Genomic DNA, 26,368 nt, shown 5'->3' with positions numbered 1-26,368 from the left:
TCTTTCTGCCCTTCTGTAATGTTCTCTGAGACCTGGAGGGGTGATATAGATGTCCTGTTTAAGAGTCAGCACTTAACACTTATTCTCAGCATTTTGGCCAGTTATGAGTCCCAGCACTCATAACTGTCAACCACCTCAAATGGAAGCTCCTCTGTTCAAGGCTGAAAGCAGCATTAATCTGTGGGTATAAACATAAATATTTAGAAGGCAGCTGACATCATGTCCATGTAGCAAAACAACAGAAGGTTCTCCCCTACAGCTTGTGACCTTCCCAGCCTATGAGCTTTTAATCAAGTATACAGTACCCCTCGAATCTCAAATTCAGTCAGAAAATAATTTCTATTTTTTTATTTTTTGTCTTTTTGTTGGTTGTTTTTCAACAGGATCTCTCTAGTCGCAGCTGACCTTGAAGTCACAATGTGAACCAGAGTAGCCTCAGTCTGGCAGAGATCCACCTGCCTCTGCCTCCCGCAGGCTGGGATTAAAGGCGCACGCCACCACGCCCTGCAGAAAATAATTTTTTAAAAAAACATTTATAACAGTGCCATTATTACACCAATAGTCTTGATTGGCATGTTGGTATTGTACAGATTACTAGATTCACAACTTAGCAAGACAGCCTGCAAAGTATCTTCAGGCACTATGAAAGCTATCCGGTGTTCAGCAATTGAGTCCTACTATTCAGTTCTAGAAGTCAACCAGTAGCAGCTGTGAGATTAGCAGGGAGCCAGCCTTGGGTGCAGAGGTGGCAAGCATCCTTAAGCTTCTGTGAGCTGTCCAATCAGAAGCGCTGGGGTGGTGGGGAGTGGGCGGAAGAGGTGGTGGCGGAGCGAAGTTCCTCATCCGCCATCTTTCTTCCTGGCGCGGCCATATTAGCGGCGCTGCGTTTTCAGCTAAGTTCTGAGAGGCTTACCCTCGGTGGCCTTGTGATCGTGGACCCCAGGCGCTGCCAAGAGGTCGCAGGGGGTCCAGGGCGCAGACATGGTGAGCATCAGGGCGGGTTTGTGAGGCGGGCAGGACTATGTAAGGTGGCGGGTCCTCCGGGGATCTGCGGCTCTGATGTCCCTCTGCACCGCCGGGCCTTCGGTTCTTCTCCCTGGGCAGCTGGTGTCCTGACGCTTGCCAGCGCCGAGACCTGATCTCTTGTCTGCAGCACCATGCTCCCTCTCCTGGGTCTGTTCACACTACTGGAGGGTTCCGGGAGGGCTTCGCCTGGGTGTGGGACCCTGCGTCGACCGCAGCTGCCACGGCTTGGTTCCCGTTGCTCTGTTTTGTGGAGGAGTGCAGTTTTCCTGTGAGTCTTTCAAATGCATGAGAAAAGACATCAGAACTCTATCACCTTGCTCCTGCAGCCCTGTGCTTTGTAGACTGGATAACAAATCCCTAAATATGGAGGCACTTCCCCACACTGACCAGCTGTTTAGAACGGAGAATCCAGGTGCAAATGTGGGTGCTGTTGGAGTACAAAGTGTTGTGTATTCCTCTCTGAAATGATTGTTATTGCCCTTTGGCTGTTCCTTGATATGGATTTAAAAATCACATACTAATCTTAGGAAAAGATGCTTGTGTGAAAAGTATTACAATAATGTGAGGGACTGTGACATCACCTACAACACTATGGACTGCTTTGCCCCGAGGTCATTCTGTTCTTTGGTTAACTGTTAATGGAGGTTGTGATTGGCTTATGCTGAGGATGGATAAAAGATACTAGATTTGGAGGAAGAACAGACACTTAAGGGAAATTTGCTTAATAAGTTGTGGGTTTTGTTTTGTTTTGTTTTCTTCCTGATCAATTCAGCCATACATATTGGAGGCAAAAAGTGGACATTTGTTAAGTTTATGTTTGGCCTAGTCAGGGATTTAAAAAGCCAGTCCTGGATGTAGCATTATCTAAGTGTAAGGGGAAAGCTGTTTCTCAAGAACAGAAAGGATTGTGGTATCGAGGCTTTGTAATTGCTGTATACCAGGATAACACTGCTTGGGTGAAACTTAACTACTTCAGCTGTTTTTTCTTTTCCACCAGGAAGGTAGCATGTGGTAGTTTGTACGATGTGAGAATGCCTGTATAGGGCAGTCTGAGAGAAAATTACTGCTGGAGGAAAGTATACATCATTTTCACAGTGTATTTGGGTATATAATTTTTTAAGTGAGTCAGTGTCCCAGATTCTGTCATAGAGAACCTAAAGCCCTTGACCTTGCTGAGCAATAGAAATATCTTTGGTCTTTCTCCTTAACTCCCTTCAGACAACATTTGTATTCATGCTAATTAGAGACTCCCAGTACCATCTTTCCATCCCTTCTGGATTGGGAGTGGTGATCATATAGAACAAACAGATGCCTTGAGCTGGTATCTGCATTGGACACCATGGTGGGATTAAGCCTTGAGAACCTATCAGGACTTTAAAATAAATCAATCTCTCTCTCTCTCGTATGTAGGCATAAATGTTATAACTCATGTAGAGGTATAGAGGTCAGAGAACAATTTGCAGAAACTTTGTTCTCTCCTTCTCTCCTACTTGTGAGTTCCAGGGATCAAACTCAGTTCATCCAGCTTTGGTGGCAAGCCCCTTTACCTGCTGAGAGCCATGTCACTGGCTAGAACTTGTGAGGACTGTGCTAAGTGTAGGTGGGGTCAGAATTGTGGGACATGCTGTTGGTATTGGAGAATCTGTTATATTCAGCAAACACACCAGCCATTTGTGAGAACAATGTCAGAAAATGCCAGGCAAGAATCCTCAACTAACTCTGGATGAGCATTTAGTCACTGTGCTTAATTGACTTTGTACAGGAGAGAGCGTGTTCACACTGGAAAGGGGAAAGTTGGGTGCAGGGAGTTTTCAGAATGAAGTTTCCTAGCTGTTCACATTTTCCCTGACTTACCGGGAGTGAAGAACCCTGAGCTGTACTGCACAGTGACTAGGGTTTCTCAGCTAAGAAATGGGTTTAACCTTGTGAGCAAAGCTCCCTTGTGAACTGTGTGAAGCAGTCGGCTTCTCTGAGTTATTCAATTGTCTTTTCCTTATAGTATCATGTGCCTATAAAATACCAGTTTACAATTCCATTTTAATTTTCCTTCATGAGTTGAGATTAAAATAGTGATGTTTAAACTGGGTATGTCGGCACACACTGGTAAAGCCTAATTTAGAAGGCTGAATGAAGACAGGAATGTTCTCATGAACTTCTTAAAGGACAGCTTGGGCTACATAGTAAATTCAAGGTCAGTCTGTGCTCATAGTAAGATCTTGTCTCTGTGCCCTCCCCCTTAAAAAAAAAAAGGGTTTGGTGATGTTTTTGGTTGGATCCTAAGGTCTCAGGAAGCAAAGGAATTCCTGTATTTGTTACTCATGTGTGTATGCATGCACATTCTCATGCCTGTATGTTGTATGGAATTGGTTCTGTCCTTTGACCTTTACATGAAAACCAGGGATCAAACTTAGATCACTTGGCTTGTATGGCAAGTACTTTTACCCTGTGAGCTATCTCCCCAGCCCAAGGAATTCTTTTATTTTTTAGTCTTTTTGAAATGAGGTTTCCCTGTAGCCCCAGCTCTTCTGGAACTCACTATGTAGTCTGGCCTTGATCTCGTAGAGATCTGCTGTCTCCACCTCCCTGACTGCTGGGATTAAAGGCTCAAGGAATTCTTAAGATAATATATTTATTAATATTCACTTTAAATGGCAGTATGTACATTCCCATGCAGTCACCCTACTGGTTTGTAAATAGGCCAGGGTCGCTTCTGGGGTCTCTCCTTGATCTCATTCTATCTTTCCATACCAATTCATGGCCTTTTTTTCTGAACATTCAGTATAGTTTTACAATCTGTTTTATCACTGAGCAACATTTCATTTAGTCTCACCTCCTTTGAATTTTGGATGAGGTAATAGTACAGTTAATATAGCTTTTGTATGCTGAGAAATTTGAGGCTGCTTTGTTTCTCTCACTTATTATGATGGTAAGTAAACCTGTAATAAAGCCAGTTCACTCCCTCATTTCTCTGATTGTTGGACTTGGCCTGTTTTGAGTTTATTTTTGTGGTGTTGAAAGATCATTTGTCTCCAGGTGCATCATAATTTTTTTTATACAATGGGAATATGTAGGTTTTTTTAAAAATTATGGGTAAATTCAAATTTAGCAGGAAATTTTGAATAGTTTAATTTATCGTCTCACTTTTCATGGAAGTGTATTATGTAACATGCCAATACTTGATAGACTCTAATTTGTTTAGTCTGTCTAGCATTAAATATAGTAGCAAACATAACATGATTACATCTTGCTTGTACTGAGGACCATAGACATTGAGCATTTTGCCAATATGGCCTTTTATGTGTTATGAAACTCTCCTGTCTCTGTTTCTCTCCTCTCACTGTTTTCCCGTATTGTGCTGTATGAATGACATTGCATTTTAATTACAAATTTAGTTGAGTGCACCCCTGTCGTGCAATGCTGTGGAGGTCAGAAGAGGGTGTCGGATTCCCCTGGAACTGGAGTTAAGGATGGTTTGTAGCTGCCATGTGGGTGCTGGGAATGGAACCCAGATCCTCTGTAAGAGCAGTCAGTGCTCTTAACCGCTGAGCCATCTCTTCAGCCCCAATGATGGATTTTCGTATATTAAAATGTGCTGGAGGCAGGCAGATCTCTGTGAGATTGACGCCAGCCTGGTCTACATAGCAGGTTCCAGGCTTGCTAAAGCAAAATCCTATCTCAAACACAGAAAACAAAGATAGTGCTGGGGCTAAAGAGATGGCTCAGTGGTTAAGAGCAGTGACTGCTCTTGCAGAGGATCCAGGTTTGGTTCCCAGCATCCACTTGGTAGCTAACAACCATCCATAACTCCAGCTCAAAGGGATCTGATGCCCTGTTCTGGCTGCTATGGGCATTTGCATACGCACTGTGTACTTACATGCAGTCAAAACACTCTTACTCATAAATTAAATAGATTTTTTAAAAGACCGAAAAAAAAAAAAAAAAAGATAATGCTGTATAACCCTACCACAATTCCTTATTGATTCCAGGAGTTTTTTTTGGTTCTTTGGGGTTTTTTTAACAGACCATTATAGAGAGGCAGTTTGTGAAGAGAGGCAATTTGAGTCCTTCTCAATACTAATTGTTTATTATTTTTGCCTTATGGTTTCTTTGTGTCTATTTCTCTTATGTTTTTGTATGTTAACTTGTTTAGCTGATGGTTTACATAAATTTATTCTTAAACATGCTCTCAGTCTTACCTACTTATAATAATTCTCCCTTGGTTTTGTATATTATTCTGTTTCTATATTGATGAAAATTTCTACTATTTGTTGGAAGTTTTCACATTCATAAAAGATGTATATGATTCTGACTCCTTATAATGCCACTATCTTATTACAGTGCCATGGCAGGATGGGACATAGCATAGATTACTGCTCTTATTTCCTGAAAGATTGTAGGTGATTGACATCATTTTCATTAAATAGTAGCCAGAATAAACTAATGAAGCCTGTTCTTTGGGACAGTTACTTCTTACTATTTCAGTTTCTTTGCTACATTTATCCTTATTTATGTTCTTTGTCTTATGTTTTTTCTCAACTCTGGCTTTCCACGAATTGTTTCATTTCATCCACTTCATTACACCTGTGCACCTGAATTCATTAAATTCCATGATCTTTTAATGTTCATGGGATTAGTGTGGACAGCACTCTTTTCATTACCAATTATTTTCGCTGCTTTTCTTGTTACCATGAGACGATACCTGACCAGAAAGGGAAAATAGGTTTATTTTGCCTTAAAGTTGGAAGGGATACAGTTGTTAAGATAGGGAAGACCTGGCAGTAGAATCAGGTGACCAGCAGGTAGTGAACAGGAAGTGGGACCAGGCTATAAAATGTCTAGTCCTGTCCCCCACTTCTTACCTGTGAGATAGAAGTGCCTGACCCACTTCTTCAGTGAGGCACTAACTCCTCAAGTTTCCACAACCCTCCTCAACAGTGTCTCCAGCTTGGGACCAAATGTTCAAACATAGGAGCCAATGGAGGACTTTTCACATTCAAGCTATAACATCAGTATTAATAATTTTTATATTGTCTGTTAGCTCGGCTATAAAAGGTCCATTAATTTTGAAGATCTTTTCAGAAATCTAGCTTTTGATTTTGTTGATTTCTTCCATTCATTTATTTCTAATTTTGTTGATATATTGCCAATATTTCATTCTTCTTTTGTTTTTGTTTTTGTTTTTGAATTGGGGTCTCATGTAGCCAAGGCTGGCCTCATTCTCTATGTAACAAAGTATTAGCTTAGTCTTTTGATCCTCCTGCTTCCACTTTCTGAGTACTGGGATTACATGCATATACTACCACATTGGGTTTATGTGGTGCTGGGGATCAAACTCAAGACTTCCTGCATGCTAGGCATACAGTGTACCAACTGAGCCACATTTTTATCCTCAGTATTTCCTTCTTGATTTGTCATTATCTTTTTTTCTTTCTCCTGTTTTCTAAAACAGACTACTACATGTAGATTTTCCATCTTGTCTTCAATTGATTTCTTCATATTTCCCCTCTTGTTACATTTTCTGCATCCCACAGATTTTGATAAGAGATACATTCAAATTTATCTGCTATGACAAATTTTTCATGAGGCCTCTTCTAGAAGTCTGTTGTTTACTCTCTAATCATTTGAAGATTTTTTCCAGCAACCAAATACTGCTTAAATTTAGGTATGGTGTGAAACATATTTTGTATGATTTCTGTTCATTTAGATTTGCTGAAGTGTGTTTCATGGTTCTGAATATGGTTTGTGTAGGTGGATATTTCATGTAATCTTGAGAAGAATGTGCCTTCTGAAGTTCTTGAAGTATTCTCCAAGATCAGGTGTCAATTCAAGAATGATTTTATTAATTTCAACTTTATCATTACTATTTCTCTACTTTGTTATTTATTTATAGAAATTTATTGGAGGCTCCAAATATATTTATGGATCTAAAATTTTCCTTTTGGTTCTATAGATTTTTTGCCTCATTCAATTTGATATGTAAGGGGGTATTTTCTGAAGATTGTAATATCTCCTTAAAGAATTCTTTCCTTATTATTTGATCCCTGTATTCTTTGTAATTTTCCTTGAGCTACTATTGTTAATTAGTCTATAGTTAACATAGCTACTCTAGCTCTCTGTCATTTAATCCTACAAATTTACTTCTATAATATATTTAATCTATTATCTTCATATATATCTTGTTTTTCAAATATTCATGTACTTTTAAATTGATACATAAAAATTTACTAAGTTAAAAAATGCTTTGAGATATTTTATATTGTTGGGTGGCTAAATTTATCTAATTATTGCATAGATTATTTTATATACCTATTATTTTCCTGGTCAGAACACTATCTCTTGATGATATTCCAGAGTACAGTATGTTAGTATTAAATATAGTCATGATACTGTGTAATAATATCTTGAATTTATTCTGTTACCAGAGTTGTTAGGCTCAAAGCCCAGGCCCAATAGCCCCAACAGTGAAGCTTGGCCACCCTCGGTGAAACATGGTAAAAGCAGAGAAAGCTTAATGGTCTTTTACAGAGTCATATCACCTGACTTGTTCATGTTTCTTGCATTTCTATGTTGTGATTTAAGTGTCTGTTGGTTTGGAAAACTCTTCTACATATAAAGCTTTTCCTCAATTTCTGTTGGAAATAAAGTACTTATTTTTCTTATTCCTAATCTCTCTTTCACTGGCTTGCACATAAAAAGCCATAAGTCTACTATCTTTCCCCAGATTCCCTAAATTTCTCAGAACTGCCTTTGTCATAGCTCAAATGTTCTAATTTCAGTTGTGTTTCAGTTATCTTTCGTATTGGAAAATTTAAATTCGTGTCCTCAGTTTTGCATTTACCTTCTGCATTTACATTCAACTATATTGTTGAATCTCCATTATGTTTGTATAGTTTTCTTGGTTGGTTTCAGTCTCATTTCTAGTTGTATTCCATTATTATTTGGTAAGATACAAGAACATTTTTAAAAACTTATTCATGTTGAGACTTCTTTTAGTACCTTAGAGATGATCTGTTTTGAAGACAGCTGCATAGAGTAGTGAGAAGCATCTGTGTTCCACGGCTGTTGAATGAAATATTCTGTAGGTGTCTGTTTCCTACATGTGATCTATGGTGCTGAAGCTTCTTTGTTGATTTTTTTTGTTTGCTTGGATGACATATATAGTGAATATAGTTAGTGTATTGAATTTACCTAGTATTATATTATCTAATCATTCTATTTATGTGCAGCATTGTCTGTTAAATGTTTACAATCATATCTTCTGATAGATTGTTCTCTGTGAATGTGTACTAAGTTGTGGTTAAGTAGCTTCTTCCTGATTCACAAAGTATATTTTATTTGACTAGACAAGGTATGTTTAGAGAATGAAATGAGTTTTACAAATATGGTGGAAATATGATACCATAGTGACACTGAGTGCTTTCAAACTCTACCCTTCACCTTACTTCATTGTCCCTTGACATTTTCTAATAATAACTATAATAGTGTTCTGTTCTCACAGTCATTGATCATACATACTAATTAGTAGTCAACTAAGGTTGGTTTATGAAGTAACAGGTACAGTCTTATAAAAAATTGTTTGCCTGTACACTCAGAAGACACTCTTAATTTCCCAAGAAGTCTTGTAAAGATACATTAAATATTATCTATCAAACCAGCTTATGAGTGATGAATCATTTAGAGTGTATTTTTGGTCTAATCAGGTAGACTCCTTCTGATGAACATATAAAAGAATGTAAGCACTCAGGCAACAGGATTTAAACTGATAGCGTGTTGGTAGCATAAACTGGAACATTAAGCTTCTCTTTACAGTTAGGCTGGTAAAAACGCTGCCTGTTTCAAGTCCTAGATCCCGGCAAAGACTGAAAGCTGTTCCCAAGTGTTTTTGAAAATAGTCTAAGAACCACTGCTGTTAATTCTTGTGTACAGTAGGTAGTATGACTTGTTATGAGATAGACCCTGTGTTCAAAGGGATTTGGGGCAGGTTTGTTGGCTCAGCAAACAAACAAAAAATGGAGTTCTCGCCAGCACAATAACTGATCCAAGCTTATTCTGCTGTTGCTTTATTGATTAGTTTCTATGTATCATTAGAATTGTTATTGGCAGACTGTAGTCAGACACTCTTACCAACTACAGATGACTTTCTGCAATGGCAATTACAAAAAAAAATTTGTTTTTAAAAAGGGGCATATCAACAGCTAGACGTGAATGGAGAGGGGGTTTGGGGAGGCATACCCCTTTTCTGCTGAACTATGTCCCACAAATTTCAGGGAAAGGGGGAATCATTGCATTTAATTGTGTGCCTACTAGGAGCCCTAGCAGGGTCCAGTGGATAATCCCATCGAATGGCCACACAGATGACTCTGGTGAAACTCCGTGGGTCATAAAACAGAACCCAAAGTCATGAATCTGGGAAAAGGACAGGTAGGGAAAGGGTGTGGTTGAGAGGGGTTGGAGGGAGATCAGAGGTGGGAGACAGAATAATCAGAGTGCAGTACGAAAACATATGAAATTGTCAAAGAACTAACTTATTTAAAAAAATAATTACTGTGTGAGCGGATATGACCATGGATGAATGGTAAAAATGTGATGATCAGGACATGGAAAACACAGCATCAGTACTGTGAGTCTCACTCTTCATCCCGGAAATATGTGAGTGTTTTAGGAGTCTGTGACCTTTGAGGATATGAATGTGAACTTCACCCCGGAGGAGTGGGCTTTGCTGAATCCTTCCCAAAAGAAGCTGCACAGGTGTGATGCAGGAATCCTTCAAGAACCTAGATGCTATAGGTAAGAATGAGTTCATTCTATCATACAGTCAATGAGAGGAAAAATATATCAATGCAAACCAGGGTTTGGAATATGGAAAGGGATAATTACGTGAATAAAGAAAGCGTAGTCACATTTTACCAAGAACCTACCCAGACTATTCATTTTCTCTAATATTATAGTAAGTCACAATGATTTGTCTGGATCTACATTTTAGGAAAATATCATGAAGACCACAACATTGAAGATGACTACAAAAATTCCAGAAGATATATAAGGTTAGTTATATAACAAAAATATGCAGTGTCCCTCAAAAAGCTTCAGATGGGGGTCAAATTTTAAAACAAACCAATGATATAAGTAAGCCCAAGTTCAGATTACATTAATCTGAGAAAATGTCTTCTGAATAATATTTATATGGATTATTCACTTCAGAAACATCCAAAATTCAGTATAAAGAATACTTAAATACAATTACATGTTACATTGATACTCAGCATGGTAACACATGAATGTTATCCAGTTTTTCACTATGTTAGTACAAGAGGGTCATAAATTCATGGCCTATTTGGACAGTATACGATATTATAATATCTCAAGAATAAATGATTAAATATGTGTGTTATATGCATTCAGTATTTACAAAATACTTAAATTGGAAACAATACTCAGAAACACCCTATGACCCATTCATAAGAGTCTACATCTATAATTGCAGCCTTCAGAAAACTGAGCCAGGATCACCACTACTTGAAAGGAGTCCTGAGCTACGTAATGGGAAACCCTTACCAAAGAAACCAAACAACAGGTCATTAGAGAGATAGCTCAGAGGCTAAGAGCACTGACTATTCTTGCAGAGAACCCAGGTTTGGTTCTCAGTACCCATAAGGTAGTTAACAACTATCTGTAACTCCAGTTACAGGAGATCTGATACCCTTTCTGGCCTGTACTGGCATTGCATGCACATGGTACAGTTACATACATTCAGGCAAAACATTCATACACATAAAAGTGAATTAAAACTTTTTTTTTTTTAAGGCTGGAGAGATTTCTCAGTGGTTTAGAAAACTGGCCACTCTTGCAAAGGACCCAGGTTCAGTTCCCAGCACCCACATGGCAGCTAACAATGATCCATAACTCCAGTTCTAGGGAATCTCACAGTCTTTTCTGGCCTCTGTGGGCAGTGCATGCATGTGGTGCACTTATGTACATGCAAACAAGACACTCATACACATAAAAAAGAAAATTAAAAAGAAAAACAGCAGAGAAAAAGAAAAAAATAAGAACAAAATCCCCAAGAATATCACTGTTTTGATTATAGCTCTTTTCCAGTCATTCTAAAGATCGTGTAGTCCATTCATATTAAACATTCAAAATTCGAAACCTCTGTTTCCTGGAAGATAATAAATAGAACCTTACTATATACCTTCATGTATTTCAGAAGTCTTTATAAGTGTAAAGAAGGTAGTCAATGTGAGGGGAAATACAGCTGCATTCTAAATGCTTTTGTGAAGAGGAAAAGGTGCCATGGAATAAAACCATGTGAAGAGCTTGTCCTCATTGTTTATTCGTATCTAAATGGGGTCATCAAATTTCAGACTGAACACAATGCATATAAGTGTTAGGAAAAGGCAGAGGACCTTTGTGAATGTGGAAAAGCCTTCAGTGGGCATAGTTATTTTGAAATAAATGAGAAAATCCCATCTATTTGGAAGACTTGTTTGTTTAAGCAGTATGTGAAAGGCTTCAAGCCTCTTGCAGATATTGAAAGACATGTGATAATGTACAATGGAGATTTCCCTTGTTGCTGTAAGGTATATGATAAAGCTTTTGCTTCTTACAGTTCATATATTTAAATACACTGAAGACATGCTTCCTAAATGTAAGCAAAATGGTAATAATCCTATGTTTGTAAATAGTGATGTTAAGAATTCACAATGTGCAGTTCCTTGCAATGCCGTGAAAGAATTTACAATGGAGAGAAACCCTAGATATGTAAGCAATGTGGGAAAGCCATCATTCTAAACACTCTGAAAGAGTTCACACTGAGTTGAAACCATATGAGTGCAAGCTATGTAGTAAAGCTTTGCCAATCATGGTTCCCTTGGTTGCCATGAAAGAACTTACATTGGGGAAAAACTTTGTAAATGTAAACTGTGTGGGAACGCCTTTCTTTCTTCTAGTTGGATTCCCAGACATATCCAAAGTCACTGTGGAGTAAAAGTCCATGCATGAAAACAATAAGGGAGAGGTTTCTTTGATCACACTTCTCTTCGATACCATGAAAGGGTTCATACAGGAGAGAGACCCTATGTATGTAAGCTGTGTGGTAAAACATATCTTAGTTCCAGTTCTCTTTAAAATCATGAAAGGATTCAACACTGGAAAGAAACCATGTATGTAAAATATGTGATAAAGCCTTTAGTTCCCAGTAATACCAAAAAAGTGTTCACAGTGGAGAGAAACCTTATGTCTGTAAGCAGTGTGGCAAAGCCTTCACTTCTTATACTTTCCTTCAGAGCCGTGAAAGAACTCACAGTGGAGAAAAACCTTATGTATGTAAGCGTTGTGAAAAAAGCATTTACATGCTGCAGTTTTATGAAGATGTGAAAGAACTCAGTGGAGAGAAACTCTAGATATGTAAACAATATGGCAAAACCTTCACAAGCACTCTTACTTTTGATGCCATGAAATGATTCACAGTGAAGAAAACCTTGAAGTCTGAAGAAGCATGCACTCTTTTCTTCCTTAGAGTGCCATGAAAGAGTCACACTGGAGGCAATACAAATGGAAGTATGTTTTAGTTTCCTTCGCAAGCATGCAAGGAGTTACAGTACAAAGGATCTTCAAATATAGTAGATGAAAAGGCCCTAGGATGTTTGAAGGAAAAATCACAAGGCATAATGAAGGGAATTCATGCCAGTGTAACTGCTCTAGTTAGAATTTCTCTAGTCATCTCACCAGTTTCACTAATATAAAAACAACCAGTGGTGAGAAATTTGATTAGAAAACACACAAATTCCCTTCCTCCCTACAGTGTTCAAAATACACAATGGCTCAGTGCTTTGTAAAACATGAAAATGAAGAAAAAAAATTATTTTGTTAAATTCAAAGTTCTCTGTAAACTAGGAATATAAGAAATATGAAGTATCTGGTGCAAAATAATTTGTTCAGAATTCATCAGCAGATATAGTTTGAAGTAAAGGTTCTAAAGTTGTTAATATATTGTGTTTATCAGTGGGTTATTCTTAGAGTTGATTTCTGGACTATACGTTTCTAATTTCAGTCCTGAAAAAAAATATTTAGATGAAATAATTCTCTGGTTTGTTTTACCAATAATATAATTTTTATAGAAAATTTCTTTTAAAATTAAATCGATGCATTTATCCTTTTAAGCTCTGTTGAATTAAAGGGTGAAGTGCAATGCCTTTCTAATATGCTACTATGCTTAACTTTTGTGTGGAATTGAAGTAATTGCAGTTACTAAGGCATTACAGAGTGAGTTTTGTTAATTGTTAGGATCACGTGGCAGGATTTTTTTTTTTTTGAAGATTTTCTTTTATTATTTTATGTGGATGTGTATAGGTTTTAGTGTATGTATGTCACCATGTGCCCTCAGAGGCCAAAAGTTGACTTTAGATCCTGAAGCAGTTGTGAGCCATGCAATCTATGTGCTTGGACCTGAACCTCAGTACTCTGGAAAAGCAGTAAGTGTTCTTAATCATGGAGCCGTCTTTCTAGACTCTTGTTACAGATTCTTAATGCTTTGTGTATATACTTTCCAGAGCCAATGATGTTTCTGGGTTGCTTTTTTTTTTTTCTTACAAATGTGTGTTTGTTTTTTTTTTTTCAAATAAGATTTCTGGATATATTTTTAGAATATATTTATTCAAGCAATATATAGATTAAAAATGTCACGTATCTTTTATGTACAGAGATAACTGAAATTAAATTTTACCAAAATTTCCTTTCATGTTGAATCATTATTACTATGTATCTACAATTATTTTTCAGTCATGTAAACTTTTTCATGTTTACATTGTTATAACTTTTATTTTGTTCATAATTTATACTTCACTTCTCATACCAAAAGATTAGCATGTTGAGTTGTGTACCCTTTTGCCAGAGACCACTATAACTTTGTCATATAGTATTTAATGAACAGTAGTGATAAATCTAAGTAACTGTGCGGCTCATGAGTACATACATTCTCCATAGAATTTCTGACAGAATTGGTATTTGTTTTAGCAACTTCAGTTGCTATTCAGTGTATTGTGGTATCTCCTACCATTGGATGCATTGAGAGGATGAGAGCAATTGTCTGTTGGTAATTATGATCGCACTTCCTAGAAGACTGGAATAGTAAAGGAAAAGTAAACCTTGTTTATGAAATAATCAGTTAATCAGACTCTTGGGAAAAGTGAAATACCATTACTTTTTATAGTCTAGAATATGTTCCACTTTACCAGGTTCTGATTTATATATTGGATCTTCTTTTTCTGCCTTGATCTATCCTAGTCACTAAAGACTGCTAATGATACTGGAAATGCATGCTCTTTAGAAGATTTTCCCTTACTGGGAGTGTGAGACCAGTCTTCTAGGCTTGTTTTTCCTCTTTTATTTATATAAACACTGAATGTTGTTCTCTATAAATATAGATCTCTTCAGTTTCTGGTAGTGTTATATAACCATAATCCCATGACTAAGATGAAAGTGTACTTCATACATTAAGCTACTGAACATCAGAGCAGAATTTTGTTATTGTTTATAACTCAGAAGTGTACTGTTTTACTGGTTTTGGAGAGACATGTACAAGATGTATTTGTTGGCCCATTGTAATCACTGAGAAACATGTGTTTTTCAGGAGGTGTCCAGTATCTCTCTCCACAAAATGTTGCCTTTCTTTGAGTGTGAGGGCAACTCAAGTCTTCTGTATTAGGTTTCGCCTTTCAGACTTTTTAAAGTATCAAGTATTTTCTATAATGCATTGGACAGTCTTATCTAACAAATGCAGTTTTTTAAATTGGATATTTGTTTAACCCATGGTAAAATGAAAACCTCAAAAACTGAACATGAACTAAATTCTCCTAACCTGCTGAACTTCAAAGATGTGTAGAACGTACCTTAAATATCCTCAGATCATTTATAGTAGCCAATGGTTGGGCCAAATTATTTAACAGCCAATTTTATAATTCAGTGTTACATAGCCCATGTATAATTGAGAGTAACATTTTGTAGAGCACCAGCTATTTTAAATCTTTATTTAATTAATTAATTTATTTATTTAGTGTGAGTGTGTGTGTGTGTGTGTGTGTGTGTGTGTGTGTTGGTCTTGGTTTTTGAGATAGCCTGATTTTGCAACTCATCATCTGATTCTCTTATCTCATCTTCTCATTTCTTATAGATACAGGATACCATGAACATGGCCTAAGTGTCAGTTTTTATGTTCCTGAGCTGAGTGTCATCTGAGTTGTATCTCTCTTCCTGTTTCTAGAACCAGACAGTGTCCTGAGCGCATTTACTTTTTCAGCATCTTACCATTGGAAAACCTGGTCAGATCATCATAAGTTGGTGATCATTCATTTTTTTTCACTTAAAATATACTACTCCGTTAGTATGTTTGTGGTACTTCTTTTTCAAGCTTATTCATGAGTCTTAGAGCAGTATGTTTAGGAAATTTGTTAGCTTAGGGAGACACAGACTGAATCTTTATTGCAGTCAAGCAGCATCTTATAATTCATTCTAGTGCTACCACATTAACATCTACTTCAATTTTTATGCTATAGGCCTTCATTAAAAATAACATTGGTCTCCTACCCCTAGCTAAGGAGTTCTGGACAGGTGATGTCTTTTGGAAGACAAATGCAGTTTTCATTAAGGATGTGGCTCTTGATATGTTAACCATGGTACAACAGATGGCTTCACACTCAAGAGATGGGAAGCACAAATTGAACTGGGTTATTTAAAAAAAAAAAAAAAAAAAAAAGAACCAGGGGCCTGGAGAGATGACTCAGCAGTTAAGAGCACTAGCTTCTTTTGCAGATGATCTGGGTTCAAATCCCAGCACCCACACGGTGGCTAACTCCAATTCCAAGGAATCCAACACCCTCTTTGGGCCTCCTTGGGCACTACATGACCTGGATGCACTTACATACTTGCAGGCATAACACTCATATACATAAAATAAAAATAAATAAATAAAAATTATTTTTAAAATTAAATTAAATTTAAAAAAGAACTGGGATGTGGTTATGTATGCCTTTAATCCCAGTACTCAGGAGGTAGAGGCAGGTGGATGTTTGAGACTAGCCTGGTCTATGTAGTGATTTCCAGGCCAGCCAGGGCTATATATTGAGAACCTGTATGAAAAAAAAAAAGCTGAGCATGGTTTCCCATGCCTTCAGTCCCAGCCCTCAGGAGGCAGAGTGAGATCAAGACCAGCCTGATCTATATAGCAAGCTACAGCAAGTGGGGCTGCAGGACGACCCTGTCTTGAAAAAAAAAGCAAAATAAAGAAAGAAAAAAAGAGAAAAAGAAAAGAAAATGCAGTTAGGAGGGATGTTGATGGCAGTGGCCCTGGTCTAAACACAACCAAAGTACATTATACACATATATAGAATTCTGAAAATAATTAATGAAAATATTGCATTAAAATCAATAGTTTCAGCCAGGCGTGGTGGCACACAGCTTTAAGCCCAGCGCTCAGGAGGCAGAGGCAGACAGATCTCTGTGAGTTTGAGGCCAGCCTGATCTACATAGTCAGCTGGGGCTACAAGGAGACCCTGTCTCAATAAGACCAAAAATAAATAAATAAATAAATAAATTAAAAAATTTTTAAAAACTCAATAATTTCAAAATATAGTGTGTTATCCCTCTCTGTTTTTCCCTGAGTTACTGTTGTCTTTAAGTTCAGTAGTCTTTTTAAACCTTTGTATATTGTCTGTTTAAGACCATGGGCAAAAATGGTGCAGAAAAGGTATATGCAAACATTTTTGAATACTACAATGAATCCTTGAGAACTGCAGCAAAGAGGAAGCCATCTGAGTGCACACAGAGGAGAACAGTGGCAATTTGTCAGTGTTTAGGTAGCAAAGAAGATGGGATCATGGTTCCTTTTAAAATATGTATTTATTTATTGTGTATGTGTGAATAAGAATGTGATTGCCCCTATGCAGAGGCCAGAAATATCAAATTCCCTAGAGCTGGAGTTACAGGTGACTGAGCTGCCTGATGTGGGTGCTGGGAACCCTCTGTAAGAGCAACACGTGATCTTAACCACTGAGCTATCTCTCCAGCCCTAGCACTATAGTTCTTATGAGATTCCATTAGTAAGAAGTATAGGTTCTCCCTATAGACCCTTATATTATGTAGAAAAGTTCCCCTGAGATAGTATGATCACGTGCTTATATACTGAATACTGTTCTTGATGATGCTTCTTGTTCCAGGAGACTTTCTTAGCTTCTCCATTTGTCATGAGACCCCAAGTTTGAGCAGTAAATATTTATTGATATAAGTATCTAGAAGATAAATTGGTTTCCAGGCAACATGTTAAAATTAAATATTTCCAGGAAAAGTAAATGAAATTAATTCTATAGAAATGAAACACTCTCATCCGTCACTTTTTCTGATGTTTTTGCTGTGCTCATTAGTGCAGTCAGTAGTCACTTAATACACTGTGTAAGATGTAGAGAAATAAACATGCCTAAGATGTGATAATAGAATTTCCTCTTATAGCTTCTATTGAAACTACTATTTCCTACCCATATTTGGTGAAGTCTGTGTCTTCATCTTCATAGCTACTAACTTCTTGGTTTACATAATTCCAATTATTTGCCATTTGACTTTCCTATGTGGCATTAATTTTCATTAGTTTCTTCATGGCAATACACAGTATATGTTCTGCCTGCCATTCTGAAATACTCTCTCCATTATTCAGCTTTCTCCCTCTTCTGATAGACAGAAGTTAATTGGGATTATAAGCATGCTTTTGTGATGTGATTAATATCATCCCAAGAGTGGAGTGCAATAACTCCCTGCCATGTGAGGATATAGTAGCAAGTTTTCTACATGTAAGTCATAAAAATGCATAGCAGTGGGAATAAAAGCAGCTAATGTGTCATTCTTGGCAAGTAATGGTCTCTTGTGCAGCCACTTGGCCCATGTGTTGTGTTACTGTACTTTGAGTTAAGGCCATTGTCTAGCCTCATTGCCCCATATTAAACTGTCCTATACTGTGTGGCATTACCTATGGATCTACCCTAAGTAGCCTTGGATCTTCCTCACTTTCTCCTTACCCTTTGGTTCTTTCTATAAACTTTCATTCTGCTTTAAATAGGCTTCTTCTTTAGACAGGGTTCAGAGGAGAAATGGGTAGAACACACAAAACTAGAGTGATAGATTGGAGAAAGTGTTTACAGAAGTACGGATAAGTATTTCAGAAAGCCTGTTGAGATATGTGAAATGGAAGAGGAAAGCACCAGCTAAAGTTTTTGTTGAGAAGTCTTATAGTAGTCTCATTATTGTGGCTTTGTAAGTATGTTGATGTTTTCCTCTTTTAATATTGTTTCTTTTTTGTGGTCTTATTTTTTATTATTATGTGTGACAAAGGTGGGGGGGAGCACTGGCACAATCAAGTGTCATAACACCTCTGACCATCAGAAGAGAGAGTGACAAAAAGAGGGAAGGAGGGAGAAATAATGTGAGTACCATAACACATACATAGTAGTCTGAGGCCATCTTTCAGGAGTCGGTTCTCACCTCCACCTTGTTGAGGTAGAGCCTCTTGTTTTTCTGCACTGTGTACTGAACTGCAAGCTTCTGAACTACTCTCCTGTCTCAGCTGCCCACTTGGTCTCTACAGGAGTGTTGGGATTGGAGGTGTGCACCATTGTTTTCAGCTGTTTTACACAGCGTACGTGGACTGAACTCAGGTCTTTTAGGGTTGCAGAGCAAGCAGTTTTATCTGCTGAGCCATTTCACTGACCCATGGGCTTATAATTTTTAACTGTCATATATCTTGGAAAAGTTCTTTTTGGGTCACGTCAACTTGGAGTTCTAAATGCCTCTTATGTTTATATGTCCCTACCTTCCCTAGCTTTGAGAGTTTTTCTGTTTAATTTCATTGAATTATTTTTGTATGCCTTTAATTTGTACCTCAGCTCCTTCTTCCACATAGATTCTTGGGACTGGCCTCTTGATCATGTCCTAGAGTTCTTAAAATTGTGGTTAGGCTTTCCTTTTTTCTTCATCGTAAAAATATATTTTCCCATCCTTGTCTTCAATTATTGATATTCTATTTTCCACTTTAGTCTATTGGTGATGCTTTCCCCTATGTTGTATATTTCATTTTTTGAGTCTTTCCAACATTTCTGTATAGAGTTGTTGTTTACTGAATCTCAATTTCTTTGAGCCATTTTTCTTCCATGTTTCTAAAATTAATCATCCATGCTGTTCTCGTTCTTCTCTGGGTCCTGAGTTTACTGCCTTGAATCTTTTCATCTCCTTTGAATCCTCTGTGAGGTCATTGATCACATTTAAAACTACATCATGAATTCATTCACTGTCTGGAATTCATCTCTGGAGGAGTAATTTTTGTCCTGCTTTTCCTGTTACAATTTGTGTATTTGTTGTGATGAATATCTATCTGTTCATGAGCACCTTTCTTAGGACTCAAACCCAGTGCCACTAAAATCATGGAAAATAGCACTAACATTAACATTGGAGCACACCAGGTATGGAAATACTAGAAATTAATTCAGTGTAGGTCCACTACTATGTCACCAATAGCCATTGAAAATAAAATGGCAAAATAAGATAGGGAGCGCTGTTGAGTTAAAAATTACGCAAAAAGAGCCAGGTGTGGTGGCACACGCCGGTAGTCCCAGCACTCGGGAGGCAGAGGCAGGCAGATCTCTGTGAGTTCAAGGCCAGCCTGGTCTACATAGGGAGTTCCAGGACAGCTGGGGCTACAGGGAGACCCTGTCTCAAAAAGAAAAAAAAAAAAAAATTAAGCAAAAAGTAATAACAACAAATGAAAGGCAAGTGGCAGGGAAGGGGGAAAGGAAGAAGCACTTAGTGCTGAAAACTGCACTGGAGGGTTGGTCTTGGTGCTTTCCATCCTGCCCAATAGAACACCAACCTGTAACAGGAGCAAGCTCTTGAAGTTGTGGTCACTTGGCCTTGTGTCTGTCAGTAGCAAACCACATGCCAGGGAGGCAACTCTGGAGGCTGAGCAGTCGCTGAGCACAGGCCTGTGGTTTTCCACTGTTTGGGAAATGGCATTTTTGTCCTCACCACAACTGTTAGATCCACCAACCTCCCTGCACTTCATGGCTAGAGCCTTTGGCTACCTACATGTCTCAGCATTTCCTTAACTACCTCTTGTTTCACTGGGGATCTGGGCTGGAGCTGCAAGCTGTTTCCTCCTTTTTGGCACATAGCCTTTCTGTTTATGCTTTTTAGCTGTCCTATCATCTTCATCTGGTTACTCCCAGTGTTCTTCCTGTCTTTAGAATAAACTCTGTCCCCCATTACCCTGGTTTTCCTTCTTCATGGAGTCACAGGAAGGCAGCTTCTAATCTACCATCTTATCCTCAAAATCTGCTCCGTTGATTTTTAAAAATTAAGTTTTACTATTTTATGTCTTTCATTTCTTTTTCTTTCTTTTCTTTTTTTTTTTTTTTTATACTCTTTTCCTCTCCAGTGTCAGGGGTCAAGCTGAGGTCTTTCTGCTTGCACACTGGGGAGGTGACCTGCATTTGAATTAATTTCCAGCTCAATCAAGAGGAATTTATCCCTGATCTGCCCATTCCTACTCAAACCCTAGTGAACGCATCTTCTAGGAGAGAGACACAAACTCCCATGTGTTTCAGTTCTTTCACCACAATCGAAACAGCCAAGATCAGAATCACTTTTAATAATAATGGGCCGATATCAAGAGAACCCATGGAGACTCTACCATCTGAAAAGGGGTTCTACTCCTACTATAAAGTAACCATAGAGGATACACCCCAAATACTCTGGTATACACAGCAATAGCCTGAATAACAAAGTGATTGATACTCTTTCTAGACCTACTCAGGAAATGTATCTTTCAGGCCAAAGCAGTATAGATGTGTCAAAACCCACCAAACCTTTGTGACATTAAGCTTTCTTTATATAAACAATTGTTCTTTATAGAACAATTACTATTAAATTCAGCTTAACATGTTGATACCTAAACCCAGTGCCAAGAGAAGGCTCCTTCTCAGGAGTGAGAAAACTGGAAAGATATCACCAATCATCAATAGATGTGTAGACCTCAGCACTGAAACAGTAAATATTACCATACAAAATATCAGATTGGTGAAATGGCTCAGCTGCTAAAGTACTTGCAACTAAGCCTATTGACCTGAGTTCAGTCCCCAGGACCCATCCCATTGGTAGAAGGAGAGAAGCAACTCTCACTTTGCTCTCTCACTTTCACACATGCTCTGTAGCATGCAAGTACCCCCCCACAACTAAATAAGTAAATGTAAGAACAACTAAAAATTAAAAATTCACTCCCTGTAGTTATGTGCCAACAGACTAAAAAGTATTCACATAGACGAACTGCTACAGTAAGGAATATAAAAATGATTTTAAGAGATGAATTCATTCCAAGAAGAAACAAAAAAAAAAAAAAGCCCTGCTATAGAGTAAGTTAAAAATATCAGTTCAGAATATGAATCAGAAATTGAATAAGGACAGAGATTCAGAAGAAAAACTCTTAAACCTTGGAAATGAAAACATCCCTTAGATAAAAGATTCAGTTGAGGGCCAGCAAGATGGCTCAGTGTTATAGGCGTTGCCACTAAGGCTGATGACCTGAGTACAATCCCTGGGGCCTCACATTGGTGGAAGAGAACTGAGTCTGGAGTTTTCCTGTGACCTCTATATGCATACAATGGCAGGGACATGTGTACATACACAATAAATTAATAAAAATATTTAAATTTAGTCAAAGGCCTAACCAGTAGAATCAGTCAAGTAGAACATAGAATATCCATGATAGAAGACATGTCATAAAAACATTCAGGCAGAAGTAAAGCAAAAAATAAATGAATATAACATATAAGATCTGTGGGGCTCTATTTAAAGCACCTCCCTCCCAAAAAAGGACTGGGATATAGCTCCAAGTATCCTTGCCTAGCATGTAGTGTGTTCTGAGTTCAGTCACCAGCTTTAGAAATGAGGAAAGGAGGGGAAACAAAGAGAAGAGCTAACATGCAATTGGAATTAGTAAGATAGAAAAGCTGTTTCTGAAGACATAAAAATCACATTTAGAACATTATAGCAGAAATTCTCCCACATTTTGAGAACTAGATCTCCAGCTCCAGGCAACACTTGGATACCTAAATAGAAATTAATAGAAAATTGCCTCTTTAGGGCATATTACAGTTAAATTGTGGAAGTACAATACAAGATTAAATTCCATGGCAGGGTGGATAGAGTGTGGTAGGATACACCTATAATCCCAGAACAGGGGAGGAGGGGCCAGAATAGTTGTATTTGAGTAAGCCTGGACTCTATAGCAAATGAAGACTGGCCTGAGTTATATACTAAAATGCTGTCTCAACCAAGGCCTAAGGATGTACTGAGATGTATTGATAGAGCACTTACCTGTCTTTTATAATGCTCTGGGTTCAGTCCCCATCACTGCCAAAGAGAAATGTCTCAAGTCTCATCTACAGAACTGATTAAGCTAAAATTAAGTAACTCTCTTAACAGAAATTCTTACAGCTGCTACAGATGAGACAAAGTATCTCATATCCTGCATGGGGCAAGAACATCATGACAGTGGTAACTGATATCAGAGGAGGCTGCTCAGTTCCTGGAAGCTGGGAGGGAAATAGAGGAAGTAAAGGGCTTGGGACAGGATATACACTTAAGCTCCATGCTCCTGTGACCTACTTCATGCCCCAGTAACCCATTCAGTTATTTCTGGGTTTTTGTTTGCTTGCTTGCTTGCTTCCTTGCTTTTCGGTTGTTTCTGTTTTGTTTTGTTTTTAAGACACTGTGGAGCCTGACTGGCCTGGAACTCAAAGATTTGACTGCCTCTGTCTACCTCCTGAGTGGGTAGATTAAAGATGTGTATTACCACACCCTGCAGGACTGATGAAAATTTATAGGTATGTGTAAGAAGTGACATTAGGAACTCATTGAATTCCTTCTTAAAAATGTACCATCATTTCCAGTCATTCTCATTATTTCATTGTCCTTTGGGATTCTCCAATTAAAAAAGGAATGTTCCTAATTAGCATAGTAAATTACCCTCCAGAAGTCTTTTATGTATGTAATTGTGGTTGGTTTGTAAGAAGCCCTGTATAATCTCCTTGACATTTTCTCTTAGTACAATCACAGTAGAAATGGTGAATTTTATAAATAATATGTTGTGAGAGAAAGTGGTAAATATCAGGCCAGCTCAATAAAGACTCATCATTCAGCCAGGTGGGGTCGTATATGCCTTTAATCGCAGCACTCTAGAGGCAGAGGTAGGTGGATCTCTATGAGATAGAGGCCATCCTGGTCTACAAAGTGAGTTCTAGGCCAGCTGAGGCTACAGGGAGACCTTGTCTCAAAAATACCCCAAAAAGGGGGGGGGGGGGATAGGGATTCACCATCCAAACAGTGCTTTGAGACCAATCCATTGGTCTCCCTCTAGTGAACATGTTGAAAGTTTCAGACATTCAAAGGGCAAATAGGAGCTAAGCAAATCACATTTATTGTACATAACACCCCTTACCATCATTCTGCTGAGATCTGCCACAACAGTAGTATCTAGACACCAAAGGTCAAACTTTGGTTTCAGCCATTTCTAAAAATATGTGGACTCAGGATAGCTCATGTTAACTGCATGCACTAAGTAGCAGGTGTTGACAGGTATGAAAGTCCATGTGTACCAAGAAGAATTGTATGATCCAGTAGTATAATTTGCTATACTTGTCCGTTATTTCTTTAAAGAAGAGTTCCAATCCAGTACGGGAATTTCTGTGTAAGAGGAAGTGATTGTGCATGGAGAAAGTGTTGTGACCTTTGGAGAACACAGTACTATGTGAACTTCTTATGCACTAAGTCTAGATTACAGTGCTGTCAATCTCACTCTTCCTCCAATTGTGGGATGTTTTAGGACTATCTGACTTTTGAGGATGTGGCTGTGAACTTTACCCTGGAGGAGTGGGATTTGTTGGATATGTCCCAGAAGCAACTCTACACAGATGTGATGCAGGAAACCTTCAAGAACCTGGTTGCTATAGGTAAGGGCGAGGTTAGCCAATGAACAAACAAATCTGTCTTGCTCATCTCTGCTGCCCATTGATTTAGAGTATGGAAAGGCTGCTCAGTTGAGGAGTGTGCTAGATATAGCTATGTTAAATTGTCTACCTAGAATCTAATATTATAGATAGAATTCATGATTTTTTCTGGGTCTACTCTTTAGGACAAACAGAGGAAGGCCAGAAGATTGAAGATGATGAAGATTCTAGGAGAAATCTAAGGTAATTTCCCGTCTCAAATAATGGGAACGTGTTGCTCAGGAATGTGGGAATGACTAGAAATTTAAACAATAGGAATACTGGGTCTCAAGAGGTGGCTCAGTGGGTACTATTGTAGGGTACCCAGCTTTGATTCCTAGCACCCACATGGCGGCTAACAACTGTGTGTAACTCCAGTTCTAGGGGATCTGATGCCCTCTTCTAACCACATTGCACAACATGGGTACACTTGTACACATGCAGGCAATACATAAAATAAAAATAAATTATTTTTTATTAAATAAATAAATGGGGCTTGAGAGATGGCTCAGTGGTTAAGAGCACTGGCTGTTCTTGCAGAAGACATCGATTCAAATTCCAGCATCTACATGACAGCTAACAGCCATGCGTAACTCCACTTCAGGGGATCTGACACCTTCTTCTGTCCTCCATGGGCACTGAATGACACAGGTGCACTTACACACATGCAGATGTGACACTCATACACATAAACCAAAAAAAAATTAAAAAATAAGTAAATACATAAATAAGGGGTTGGAGAGATAGCTCAGTGCTTAAGAACACTTGCTTTTTTTTCAAAAAACCTAGGTTCGATTCCCAGCACCCAAATGGTGGCTAACAACCATCTGTAACTCCAGTTCCAGGGGATCGAACACACTCTTCTGGTGTTTGTGGAACATTGCACACATGTGGTACACTTACATACATGTTGGCAAAACACTCATATATAAATTTTTTTTTTTAATTTTTAAAAAAAGGAATACCAGCTAGGCACCGTGTGTGCACCTTTAATCCCAGCATGCAGGAGGCAGGCAGATATCTGTGAGACCAAGGCTAGCCTGGTCTCCATAGCAAGTTCCAGCTGAGGCTACAAGGAGACCCTGCCCCAAAAAGACAACAACAACAAAAAAAAAGGAACACTAACAAATAAACCCAACTTTAAAATAATTGGCTGGAGAGGTGGCTCATTAATTAAGAACTCTGGCTGTTCTTGCAGAGGATTCAGGTTCAGTTCCCAGTACCCACATGGCAACTAACAAACCTTCTTAACTCCAGTTCCAAGGGATCCAATGCCCTCTTCTGGTCTCTGTGGGCACTGTATTAACAGGTGCATTTAAACATGTGCAGCCACTCATACACATAAAATAAAAATAAATGAATGAATAAAAATTTGAAAATAAAAGTTTAATCTCAAATAATTGTATTGAAAAATGCATACAGAATGATTTAATATACACAAACTTTGTTCCATGTACAAAGTTATTAAAAATAATGTGGGCTGGGTAGATGGCTCAGTTTTTAAGAACACTTATTGCATGAGCCTGAAGACCTAAGTTCAGATCCCCAGCACCCATGTTTTAAAAAATTCTGGGTGTGGTTGAGTGTGCATGCATTGTGGGGGAGTGGAAACAGGAGGCTTACTGTGGCTTGCTGGCTGCCAGGCTAGCTGGAGGGATGAGAGGGGGAGCATGAGTTCCAAGTTCAATGAGAGATCCCTGTCTCACGGGGATAAAATGGAGAATGATAGAGGAGTGCATCCAGTGTTCTCTGACATATATGCACACGTTCAGCACATACCATACAAGTACACAAATAAGGGTCAACAAAATGGCTCAGTGGGTAAAGTTGCTTGCCACCAAGCCTGGTGAACTGACTACTGAATTCCATCCTCAGAACCCACATGGTGGAAGGATAGAACCAGCTCCCACAATTTGTTCTCTGACTGATATCTATACACATACAGTGACACATACATTCACATGCCCACATCCCCCTCCCCCATAATAAATAAATAAATATAGGGGACTGGAAAAATGGCTCAGGAGTTAAGAGCATGTATTGCTCTTGCAGAGTACTTGTGTTCAGTTCCAGCACATCAGGTAGCTTACAACCTCCTGTAACTCCAGTTCTGGGTGATCCAAGACCTCTGGCCTTCACGGACACCTGAACTCACATGCACATACCCACCTACAGACATACACACATAATTTAAAATAAATATTATTTAATTTAAATGTCAGTGGTGACCAGAAAGGCAGAGCACTATTCTCAATGTCTGACATGCT

At 38.3% G+C, this 26,368-nt stretch overlaps 1 protein-coding gene across 5 annotated transcripts in view; it reads left to right on the top strand.

The window, feature by feature from the left end:
* Positions 1–551: 551 nt before the first annotated feature.
* LOC103736553 (zinc finger protein 709) overlaps positions 552–26,368 on the top strand; it is a 34,960-nt gene continuing 9,143 nt past the window's right edge. The window contains exons 1-5 of one of the 5 annotated variants that reach the window (XM_008836071.3): positions 553–984; positions 9,689–9,813; positions 10,010–10,070; positions 23,939–24,065; positions 24,248–24,305. In XM_008836071.3, the coding sequence (XP_008834293.1) occupies positions 24,002–24,065; positions 24,248–24,305 (122 nt within the window). In that variant the 5' untranslated portion in view covers positions 553–984; positions 9,689–9,813; positions 10,010–10,070; positions 23,939–24,001. Of the gene's footprint in view, positions 985–9,688; positions 9,814–10,009; positions 10,071–20,481; positions 22,941–23,938; positions 24,066–24,247; positions 24,306–26,368 lie in introns of those variants that run through there. The other 4 variants (XM_029564964.1, XM_017798916.2, XM_008836063.3 and 1 more) reach the window with 4 other exon arrangements.

Source organism: Nannospalax galili, unplaced genomic scaffold (assembly GCF_000622305.1).
Source record: "Nannospalax galili isolate Female #2095 unplaced genomic scaffold, S.galili_v1.0 scaffold391, whole genome shotgun sequence".
Taxonomy (NCBI): domain Eukaryota; kingdom Metazoa; phylum Chordata; class Mammalia; order Rodentia; family Spalacidae; genus Nannospalax; species Nannospalax galili.
This window is presented reverse-complemented; position numbering and strand designations above follow the sequence as displayed.